Source organism: Leucopleurus acutus (assembly GCF_964270905.1).
Source record: "Leucopleurus acutus genome assembly, chromosome: 13".
Classification (NCBI taxonomy): domain Eukaryota; kingdom Metazoa; phylum Chordata; class Mammalia; order Artiodactyla; family Delphinidae; genus Leucopleurus; species Leucopleurus acutus.
The window spans coordinates 43,751,706-43,763,810 of NC_139155.1; the positions used below are offsets into that span (position 1 = coordinate 43,751,706).

The 12,105-nt window shown below is 33.5% G+C and overlaps 1 protein-coding gene and 1 pseudogene across 7 annotated transcripts in view; one reads left to right on the forward strand and one right to left on the reverse strand.

The window, feature by feature from the left end:
• Positions 1–12,105, forward strand: part of TRAPPC8 (trafficking protein particle complex subunit 8) — a 91,131-nt gene that overhangs the window by 20,303 nt on the left and 58,723 nt on the right. For 5 of the 6 annotated variants that reach the window (XM_082853631.1, XM_082853636.1, XM_082853633.1 and 2 more), the window contains 5 exons: positions 1,823–1,916; positions 2,549–2,808; positions 3,159–3,274; positions 3,987–4,137; positions 10,398–10,498. In XM_082853631.1, the coding sequence (XP_082709757.1) occupies positions 1,823–1,916; positions 2,549–2,808; positions 3,159–3,274; positions 3,987–4,137; positions 10,398–10,498 (722 nt within the window). The remainder of the gene's footprint in view (positions 1–1,822; positions 1,917–2,548; positions 2,809–3,158; positions 3,275–3,986; positions 4,138–10,397; positions 10,499–12,105) is intronic. The other variant, XM_082853632.1, reaches the window with a different exon arrangement.
• LOC309970591 (small ubiquitin-related modifier 3-like) lies at positions 6,544–7,308 on the reverse strand (annotated as a pseudogene). The gene is made up of 2 exons: positions 7,302–7,308; positions 6,544–6,836 (listed from the first exon to the last, which is right to left on the reverse strand). The product of its transcript is annotated as a small ubiquitin-related modifier 3-like (transcript).

The following is a 12,105-nucleotide window of genomic DNA, read 5'->3' on the forward strand; positions in this document are numbered from 1 at the left end:
TCATTATGAATGCTTACAGTCAATTCTTTATTATCCACATGCTCTGGGGTTGCCTTCCTTCATTTTCAACATGCTGTTCTTATGGCCACCTTTTGGAGCTCATACTTTTTAGGTGGGTGGGCTTTTTTCCCTAACTTTCCTCTGATTTTCTTTTCTTTTGAATTTCCAGGAAGTTTTGTTTCTTCCTAATCAACTCTTATAATATAGAGTTCTAGACTAATGTTAATTGTTGTCTGTTGGCTAATGCGTGTGGGTGTAAGGTTTCACATTCTGTCCAACTTTTAAGGTAGAACTTTATGGCACTTGGTAGTGGTCAAATGCCAAGTTCCTATGCTTAGTTCAGATAATCAAGAGTTGACTTTTTTTTGTTTAGAAAGAGGATTTCTTAAGTAAATGGAAAATATATTTATATTTTGTACAGTTAAACTACATTATGTACTTGATGTGATATTATTTTAAGAAATATGAATTAGAAAGTTCATGTAGTTTTTGATGTTCTAATATAAATATTGTTTAATAATCTGTTTATTTGCCTTTTCTTTCTTATATATGGAATTTTTAATCCAGTTTTATTCACTTTAATATTGAGATAATTGTTGACCTTCTTTAAGATAATGCTGGGGAAAGGTGTCTGAGAGAAAAGAACCAGTTGGATGTGAAGGAACTTTAAATGATGTTTCAGGGCCACACTCAGAATAGGAATAGTATTGAAATATTCAATTTAGAATCCAGCCATCTTAGGTTGGGAAAGGGAACATAATAAGTAAGATTGTCCAGTTGGAGAACTTTTAATAGAAGACAGAGCTATAGAAATTCTACAGCTTAGAATCCTAGAAGCCCAGGATTGAAGGATAGTTTAAAGGTTGTCAAATCCAACCCCTGTTCTAATGCTTTAATTTCCTTTAAACCTATAAATGACCTCATCTAGTAAAAGTACTCATTGTCTTCTCAGGTGACCTGTTCCATGTCTGAGCAGCTTGAGGATCAACCAGAATTTTTCTCCCTTTGCTTGTACTCAATCCTATAGGGACCATATCAGTTTTCCATTAAGACAACTTTCAAATTATACAAGATAGCTTTCATGTCTTTTAAAATATTTTTCTAGGCTAAATATACTGTTTTTTCAACTCTTTCTTAAATGTTGTTTTTAGACTGTTTCTTGTCCTGATCACGTTCCCCTTATTAAGTTCTAGTTTATATATTTTTCCCAAAATTTGGCACTCAGAATAATACCTCATAGTATTAGTGGTCTTATGGAGTAGTCTGGGTATTTTTAAAGTTTTTTTTGTTGGCTGAAATCAGTGCCCTTTTTACAAGTAAACGTTGCGTTGGATATTTTTCTTTCTTTTTTTTTTTTTTGCATTGGATATTTCTCCAAAACACTTCTGTGTATTCAGAATGCACTCCAACCTATTAACGCTGCATCTGTGATCCAGCAGATTCCATACCATCCTTCTTTTTTTACCCCGCTTGACTCTAGTAGTCCATCTGTCTTGCCATTATTTCTTACATAGATATATATAGAGGTTTCATATAAGCATGTGCATATCACATATAAACAGAAAAACTGAGATAGAAGTAACTCGAATTCAGAAGAATTAGGATAGTAGGTTGCATGTGAAACAGAATTTAAGAATATAGTAGGTGTGGATTGAAGTGATAGAATATGATACATGGAAGAAGTTAAGAATTTGGAGGATTGGAAGAAAAGAGTTGCTGTAGCAAAAAAAAATGAGATTTACCATAGTTGTTGATGAATTTGATGGTATCTTAAACATGATTAAATATAACCATTAATGCTGTTTAAATTTTATTTTGATAGGAATCATATGAAGATGGCCCTTGTACTATAACTTCAAATAAGAATTCTGATAGTAACTTGCTTTCATTGGATGGATTAGATAACGAAGTCAAAGGTCTTGATATACTTTCTCTAAGTTTCTCTTTTGATTGAAAATATGCACTGTTGTTAAATCTTTATACGTAAAAGATGGGGGAATTTTCATGATGAAAAAAGATAATGGACAGGTTAGCTTTTCCTCTGAAGATTTTATTGAGTTACTTGAGTTTGATGTTTTTTGACATTTAAAAATTTGTTTTTTAAGAGTAATATATCAGGCTTCATAAAAAATTTTTTGGGTAGAAAGCAAGGGAAGATATTATGTGTAGCATTAATTCCCCCAATTCACATGATTTTGAGAGCTTTATTTTTGTATTTTAAATTACAGTTTAGACAGTGATAGCTTTAAAAATTTTTTGTTATAAATTTTCTTATTGGTTAGTTATGCTATTTAAAAATAATTCTTTATATTTTAACATTATTTTTCTTCCTTTCTTTACATGAATTAAAAAATTTCTATTACATGTAACAGGTATTAACCCAGGTCCTAAAATTTTAGGGGGAACACTTTAATGTTATTGTTTTAGATTTCTTAAGAAATACAGAAAGATAAACAGTTCCAACATTCTTTCTTTTCTTTAGTAATATAGTAGTAATATCACAATTTTCTGTTGTTTTCTGAGAGTAAAAGAAAGATCTGTTTTTCAGTAGATGGCTTACCAAACAACTTTAGAACTCACCCGCTTCAATTGGACCCATCTGGTGACTCTTCTAACAGCATTGATGGCCCAGATCATGTAAAATCTGCTTCATCATTACATGAAACAAAGAAAGCAAATGCTGGAATTATTCATGGTGCATGTTTAACCCTTACTGATCATGATAGAATTCGACAGTTTATACAAGAGTTCACATTTCGGGGCCTCTTGCCACATATAGAGAAAACAATTCGGCAATTAAATGATCAGGTAAGATTTAATTATTTGCACTAGTATTTTAAAAAATTTCAGTAAATAGTAAAGTTGAGAATATAGTTGTATAAGTTATTTAAAGAATTGAAGTTTTTGTTTGAAAAATAGACCAATATTAGGGTTTATTAACATTACTATCAGTGATGAAGTTCTGTTAAATCCTAGAAGAGGCTTATTTATTTTCACTAGGGATTTCGTCAGCATTTTGGACAGTTTTCTTTAAATCAATGTTAAAATGCACATTTGCTCACTCTTAAAACTTTAGTTATTTAGAGTTTTTTCTTTTGTATGTAAAAGAAAAATATTAAATTCTTATATTTGTCAATATGTTTAATCTTTTCTCTTAGCTAATATCAAGAAAAGGTTTGAGTCGATCTTTATTTTCTGCAACTAAAAAATGGTTTAGTGGCAGTAAAGTTCCAGAAAAGAGCATTAATGAGCTAAAAAATACATCTGGATTGCTGTGAGTAAAATATTATTGTTTTTAGTTTTTCTGTATTTAACTCTGATTAGTGTTTGACTATATGATGTTCTGCAAAAAATGACTGTCTCTTTAGTTTCTTAGTTTCATATTGGTCAAAGCTGGGGTAGATAAGAATAGTGACCATAAGTAAATTATATTAAATTAAAAAACTATAAGTAATTGGATATCTAAAAATAAACAATAAGGAGGGTCACTTTATTTTAGGTCTATTTTCCTATTTGTAAAAAGATGGAGTTAGATTAAGTATTCATTAATAACTATATTAAAGTATTGAGGTCTAATAATTCTAAGACATGGCATATATTTAGAAATTTTGTTTAATATAAAATCCTGTTTTAGGGGAAAATAAAATCCATTTTAGATTTTCTTTTTTTTTCTGCTGTACATAAAGGTGAGTCACATGGAATTGATCATTTATTTACTTCATAATTTGACAATAGAGAAAATGCTTGCCTCCTGTTGAGACGTTCTCAGTATAGGGATATAAATTATATAAATAAGGATGTAACTATCTGTTTCCAAATATCTTTGAGAAATGACGCTCTCTCCTTGGAGGTAGAATTCTTACCATACAGGATCAGTTTTTCTCATGTTTTGGACAGTTGGGCATCTTTTTAGACATTTTATAATATTTAATGGTTTAAAGGTCATAAATTGTAAATTCCTTTCTTAACTTAATTTGTATTTACAGGTATCCACCAGAAGCTCCAGAGCTTCAAATCAGGAAAATGGCTGATTTATGTTTTTTGGTGCAGCATTATGATTTGGCTTACAGTTGCTATCATACTGCAAAGAAAGATTTTCTTAATGATCAAGCAATGCTTTATGCAGCTGGTGCCTTGGTTGGTATTCTGTAGTATTATAATTTCTTGCTTCTGCTACCATAAATGACTTAGAAATTTTTATTTATGAAATGGCAAACAAACTACCTAGGGATAAGTTGTACTCAAATAGCATACAATGCTTTATAGGTTTTGAATTCATTTATGATAACTTGATGAATTTTTCTTAAACTAGTGCATTGAAACATGGTCATATGTGAGGGTTGGTTTCTTAGATTTGATTAGTACTTTCTATTTAATTTGAATTACAGTTTTCACTGTATTCACAGTATAATAACTTTTTTTTAGAAGATGCTTTTTGATCTCTTACAATAATTTAAAATTGTTTGAAATGTTTTTTTCTGATCTAAGCCTATATATTGGTTAAGAACATGTACTTTGGTGTGAGACAGACTTTCATACATTGGGGAAAAACTTGTTAAATCCACTTTTAGGATGAATAAACATATTTCTGCAACAGTTTTTAAAATAGAAAATAAAATACAGAAATAATTATCTAAAAAAAAATTAATTATCTAAAAACTGAGATATGATTAAAGCCTTTAACCTGACAGACTATATAAGTTCCATGACAGTATGAACCATATCTGTTTCAGAATACCTCTGTATCCTCAGCACCCAGCAGTGTCTGCTCAAAAATTTATTGAAGAGGGCTTCCCTGGTGGCGCAGTGGTTGAGAGTCCGCCTGCTGATGCAGGGGACACAGGTTTGTGCCCCGGTCCGGGAGGATCCCACATGCCCCGGAGCGGCTGGGCCCGTGAGCCATGGCCGCTGAGCCTGCGCCTCCGGAGCCTGTGCTCCGCAACGGGAGGGGCCACAACAGTGAGAGGCCCGCGTACCACAAAAAAAAAAAAAAAAAATTATTGAAGAAACTGAATGAAAATATGTGATTTTCACGTGAAAAAATTTTCTGCAGCTCTGAAACATCATGTTTTCTTAACTAGTTTACATTTTAACTAATATACATAATGATATACATAGGGGTCTATATTATACCAAAAAATCTAATATATATTATATATATGGTATAATATTATATAAAAATACATTATATTTGCTATATATGAACTATATATACTGCATATGTATACATCAATAAAAGTGTACTAAGAAAAATTCCTGTAAGAAAAATAGGCCCCAATTCTAAATTATTTTCTAATTTCATTCTACAAGAAATTACAAATCAGTATACACACAAACCGAGAATTTCTAAGGATACAGTGAGAACATTCAGAATGATCACCCCAAGTTACTGCACGATCTTCAATAATCAACCATTAAACCATTTCTTATAGTCTACAATAATGGATTAATACATTTCACAAAGACATTCATCAAGAACTGGAGTGATCTACTTACCCTTCAGCTAGTTATGACAAATTTAACTACAGAAAATCCATATTTCTCCAAGAATTCCTATTACTGGTTTCACCGTGATATATCTTTTAATTTTATAGTTAAAATAAGTATCTTCTTAATTATCATCGAAAAAGCCAGGCAATATAGTCTGTTATTAATTAGCTACTATGTGACTGGTAAATAGGAAAGAGATATCAGTGCAAATAAAATTCATCTTAGGCAAGTTATTGAACATCTCTAAGCCTTAGTTTTCTCATCTGTAAAATGGGAATCCTAATGGCATAGGGTTAGATAAGGTATAAGGTTTGTAAGGTGCCTAGCACACTATCTAATATATATAATAAGCTGTCAGTAAGCATTGGCTATGTTAGTTTTTGTAATCAGTATAAAACCTGGGTGTTTCAGAAAGAATATTCTGTGTTTGTTGCCTTATAACCTTTTAATGTAATTGAAAAGTTGTCATAAATATATTTATAATCTTTCTGTGCTTAGAAAAGAGTAAACTAGCACTGTTACTTTCTACATAGTTATTTAATTAAACAAGAAGTTTATTTAAACAAGATGCTTAAGTTGAAGGAAAAACTATAGGATTCATTTCTTTTAGAGTAATTTATCCCTATTTAAAGACAGATTGCCCTACATATAATAGCTATGTACAAAAAAGGTATAAAATTGTCCTTGGTTTTACAATGATAAATGAAAAATATTAAAATTCTCCTTGCAACAAGGTATGCAAGGATTTTTATGGGGTTTTGTTGTTGTTGTTGAACAGTGAGAGCAAAATAACTTGCTGAGTATGCTATCCCATCTCCATTTGATGTCGATCAAAACATACCATTGGCCATTTAGTTAAAAAAAATGCAATATGCTTTTGCACATACACCAGTTACTTTATGTACAGTAAAGGAATAGGGAAGGGGAAAATGAAAGAGTAGAGAAACTGTATTGTGGTAGTCAGGATGTGGTGGAACCAAGTTGCAGTTTTCTAATTGAGAAAGTCTTGGTCTGGAGGAACAGAATTCTGAAGTAAAGTAGCAGCTTCCCTTTTTAGTAGATACCTCCTGTCTGCTGCTGAAACACATCAATTGTATCTTCAGCCTCCATTTCCAGCTGTGCAGGTGTGTCTGTTTCATTGATTGGCTGCCCGTCAAATCAGAATCTGATCTGCCTCATTGACAACCCCTGTTGTTCATAATAGGCTTTCATTAGTTTACTAAGCGGTGTATGCCTCTTAAACTGCACCTCAGAACCATCCTGCCCCACCACCCTCAAATTTATATGATCGTTCTTAGTCTTGACTCCTTCCTTCCGCTTTCGTTGGCCATGGCGAGCGCTGGAGTCTCCTCAGCTGTCTTTTCACAAACGAGGTCTGCCCTGTACGGGCACACAAGCAGTGCAGAAGTTGGAGCGGCAGCCCTGGAGGAGGGAGAGGGCCCGCGCCCCTCGTGAGCTCCCTCCCCCACACGCTGCGTGCCTACGTAATTTTTTTTTTTTTTTTTTTTGCGGTACGCGGGCCTCTCACTGATGTGGCGTCTCCCGTTGCGGAGCACAGGCTCTGGACGCGGAGGCTCAGCGGCCATGGCTCACGGGCCCAGCCGCTCCGTGGCATGTGGGATCTTCCCGGACCAGGGCACGAAGCCGTGTCCCCTGCATCGGCAGGCGGACTCTCAACCACTGCGCCACCAGGGAAGCCCCCCTACGTAATCTTTTTAAAGACAAGCAAGCTATAAACAAAAGTGGAAAGAATAAAAATACATAAGAACTCTACTTCATTGATAATTAGCATGTAGATACTTGTTTAATACCTGCCATCTCTTTTGCATTTATTTTAATACTATATAAAAATAAAATAGGTGATTTTAAACTGTAAAACTAAAATAGCAAAATTACATTACTATTTTTTATTTATTAGTATTTTGTTGTTGTTGTTGGGGGTAGGAGTTTTTTAATTTATTTATGTACTTTTGCTGTGTTGGGTCTTTGTTTCTGTGCCAGGGCTATCTCTAGTTGTGGCAAGCGGGGGCCACTCTTAATCGCGGTGTGCGGGCCTCACACTGTCGCGGCCTCTCTCGTTGCGCAGCACAGGCTCCAGACGCACAGGCTTCAGACGCGCAGGCTCAGTAGTTGTGGCTCACGGGCCTAGTTGCTCCGCGGCATGTGGGATCCTCCCAGACCAGGGCTCGAACCCGTGTTCCCTGCATTGGAACTGCGCCACCAGGGAAGCCTTATTTCTTAGTATTTTTAATTTTAAAAAGTCAGCTAACTTCTAAGAAATCTTCAGGAACTGAAAATATGTTACCTTTATGAATAAGAGTGTTTGAAAAATTATGTGAATTGTCCTTGGTTAGACAGTCTCTGGTCTTATAGTCATCTAGTATGAGCTAATATAAAATCACAAACACTTAAATGTTATTTCATCATTTATAAGTTTATAATTTCAAAATTGTACACAATGCATCTGCAAATTGCAAGTTTGGTAAAATCTTAGGAAAGTATGACAAAAACTTTCTATGATTTTATGGTACTTAAACTTTTTCATTTCTATCTGCATCTGATAAATACTGCATTTAAATCATTTAGATGGAGGCATATTAGTAGCAGCTATATGAGAGAAGGTAGTTTAACACTGGAAAATAAAGGCATAGCTGCTGTAGCATAATATATGCATACCTAAAAATCTTTGTAGTCTAGAATAGCTGCCCTAAAAATAATAGGCCTTAGAGAAAAATAGGGCTGGGAGAGTCTCATAAAACCTATGTATGTTTGTAACCAGAGCATAAAATGTTTGTGTGAGGCAGGTTAGCATGGCAGGAGCTTATCTCAAGGAATAAAAAAAGTATGCAAAAACAATATGTGAACACTGGGGTGGGGAAGAGGAACTTGTAACCAGTGTAATTGCCATGAAGGTGAGCGTGGAAGGAAGTGCAGCCTGCCTTAAACCAAGAACTGTGCAAGGCTGGGAGCATAAGTCTCTAGAGAGGCCCCCTCCAGCCCCCCCAACCACACACAGGTACGAAGTGTAGTCATTCATTTTATATTTTCTTAAAATACAGATTAAAAAAAGCTCCTGCTTGAGCAACAGCTAAGCTCAGAGCTTTTTCCTTTCCTGCTGTAGGTTATAATTCTATATTTGCTATATTTGATCCTGTTGCCTAAGAAAAACTATTTTTGAATGAATAAAAATTTCATTTGAGCTAATATCTCTTTCCTATTTATCAGTCACATAGTAGCTAATTGATAACAGACTATATTGCCTGGCTTTTTCGATGATAATTAAGAAGATACTTAGTTATTTAACTATAAAGTTAAAAGATGTATCATGGTGAAACCAATAATAGGAATTCTTGGAGAAATATGGATTTTCTGTAGTTAAATTTGTCATAACTAGCTGAAGGGTAAGTAGATCACTCCAGTTCTTGATGAATGTCTTTGTGAAATGTATTAATCCATTATTGTAGACTATAAGAAATGGTTTAATGGTTGATTATTGAAGATCGTGCAGTAACTTGGGGTGATCATTCTGAATGTTCTCACTGTATCCTTAGAAATTGTTGGTTTGTGTGTATATTGATTTGTAATTTCTTGTAGAATGAAATTAGAAAATAACTTAGAATTGGGGCCTATTTTTCTTACAGGATTTTTTCTTAGTATACTTATTGATGTATATATATGCAGTATATATAGTTCATATATAGCAAATATAATGTATTTTTATATAATATACCATATATAATATATACTAGATTTTTTGGTATAATATAGACCTCTATGTATATCATTATGTATATTAGTTAAGATATAAACTAGTTAAGAAAACATGATGTTTCAGAGCTGTAGAAAATTTTTTCATGTGAAAATCACATATTTTCATTCAGTTTCTTCAGTAAAGCAGCACACTGCTGGGTACTAAGGATACAGAGGTATTCTGAAACAGATATGGTTCATCCTGTCTTGGAAGTTATATAGTCTGTCAGGTTAAACGCTTTAATCATCTCAGTTTTTAGATAATTCTTTTTTTTTAGATAATTAAATTATTTCTGTATTTTTTTTCTATTTTAAAAACTGTTGCAGAAAAATGTTTATTCGTCCTAAGAGTGGATTGCCGTTAACAAGTTTTTCCCCAGTGTATGAAAGTTTCATTTATTTCTAATTAAATTATTAAAACTTGGTCTATATGAGACCACAAGTATGGTCATAATAGAATATTTTACTAAGAAGCCAAAACCTTCATTCTCATCTTCATTTCAAAATTCTTCAGCACTATTGTATATTATTTGAAGTATTAACAATGGAATGGGTTTTTAAAATGAAATAAGAAGTCCTAGAAAATTGACAGTAGTATAGGTCTCAGAAATGGTGTCTGTGCCTTCTGTATGATATAGTATGTAAACTATAGAGTGTATAAGTAGCTGAAAAGATGCATAGTGCAAGCTGTTATGAGCTCTGTTTTCAAATTTTGAAGCCAGTACATTGGAAGGAGACGCACTTTATTTTGTTTCTTTCTATATGGTTCTGTCATTGGTCTGTTCTTTAGTCATTAAGGAATAGGGAATAACGAGGAGGAGGTGGTAGCAGAAATCTTAAGCTAGGCTCACTTGGTAGTTATATATACCATGACTGAAAGTGTAAGTTATATATATACCATGACTGAAGTTGTTTACTAGGTCTTCTTGAAAAAACTCATTTAAATACTGAATGACAGACTTTGGAATTTGACTAGAGAATTTTGAAACTAAAAGCATATACATATATTTTCCAAGTCTGCATTAGGCTATCAGATTTATATATGTGGATACATAAAAAAACTCAGCAAACTTCATTCCAGTTTTTAGACTTCCTGAATGCTAAACTACAATAATATTTTCCTTTTGAAATACTATAAATAATGTCTTTTCCTCTAGGAAATGGCAGCAGTGTCAGCGTTCCTTCAGCCAGGAGCACCCAGGCCATACCCTGCACATTATATGGATACAGCAATCCAGACATACAGGGATATCTGCAAGTAGGTGACTAGAATATTTATGTTCTATCCATTTAGAGGTAAATTTGACATTTATATGGTTATTAGATATAAATGGTTCTTTGTTTTTTATGCTTTAAACTTAAATAAGCTCCCAAATCAAGTTAATATAGACACAGATAAGGTGAGATGATCTTTTAAAACTAGGGTTTTACTACATTTTCCTTTCCTTTCCAATTTTGTTTGGATATGTGGTTAGGAATTTGTTATATGTAATGTTGAGGTTATTTGTTCTGTTGAGGGTGATTTATATTTTGGGGACATCTCTAACTTTAGCCACTGTTAAGCCAGGAGTTAGTTAGTTTGAACTTTCCTTGTTAAATAGGCAAACACAGAGAGTTAAATAATGGTCCAGGGAAGAAAATGAGAAATGTTTTGTACACATAGTGAGTTCTGTTGAAACTCTATGGGAGTTAGAACTCACCACCTGTAAAGGAGACTATGAACTGGTCCAGAGAAGGTGTCACGGTATGTTTGAGGAATATACCTTGAAAGAAAGGTTGGTTGGTAGTTGATAGCCACAAAGACATTTTAGTAATTGTGATTGGCAGGAACAATGTTTTGGATACAGCATTACTGCTGAAAAGGAATAGAGCCCTGGCTAGGTTAGAGGGTTTGTATATATGGAAAGGTGTTTTGAGAGAAATCAGCGTGGGGGAGCATTAACTCTCATTTATTATTATTTTTAAGCTGTAGTTAAGATTTGTGTAGTAGTAAATGGGGGAGTTACTGAATATTTGAGTAGAGCCTTGATAATAAAAGTTATTTTTCAGAAAGATTAATATGACTTTTCTATATAGAATGGATGGGTTACAGTCAGAGACACAAAGGCAGTTTTGTGTCCTATAATGTTGAAGTAGTAGTCATAGCAATGTGTTTACAACACAACACTAGTAATAATGATTAACATTTATTTAGTGCTCAGCATTTACCGCTATGCCAAGGTAATTTACATGCTCATTTAATCTTTACAACAAGCCTGTGAAATGGTGGATACCATTTGATAGACAAGGAGATTGAAATTTAAAGAGTTTAACTTGCCCAAGGGTATGCAGTTAATAAATGGTGGAGCCAGTATCAAATCCTGCCCTTTGTATAGAATACTTTGTATAATCTGTTTGAGAATATATTTGGAGTTTCTGACAGGAGAAACAGCCTTCTGTGAACGAGGAACCTTTGAAGGATTCCGAAAAAGTGAGATTCAAAAGGTAGAAGAACTATGAGAATGAGGCATTAAGGAAGCCAGAGCAGTAAAGTCCTTTCTCTGAAAAGATTTTCCTTGTCTTCATGAAGCACAGAGCTTTTGGAGAGATGCACGTGGAGTGGTGCAAAAGAAAAGTGAAAATACCAATTGACCCAGATAGCCAAATAAGCCGTGGCAATCCAGTTTTGTCTTCCCGTTCATAGCAGACTATATGCTTTTTCTAAATACATACTTAACTGACATCCGTTTAACTTAAAATCTTTTTTCTAAGTTACCATAATTGGTAAGGTTTATCAACAATTTAATAGATATTTTGGGATAAATTAGAAAATACTACATTAGTTATACATATCAATTTTAAGAAACTCCCTGGTCTCAGAAATAT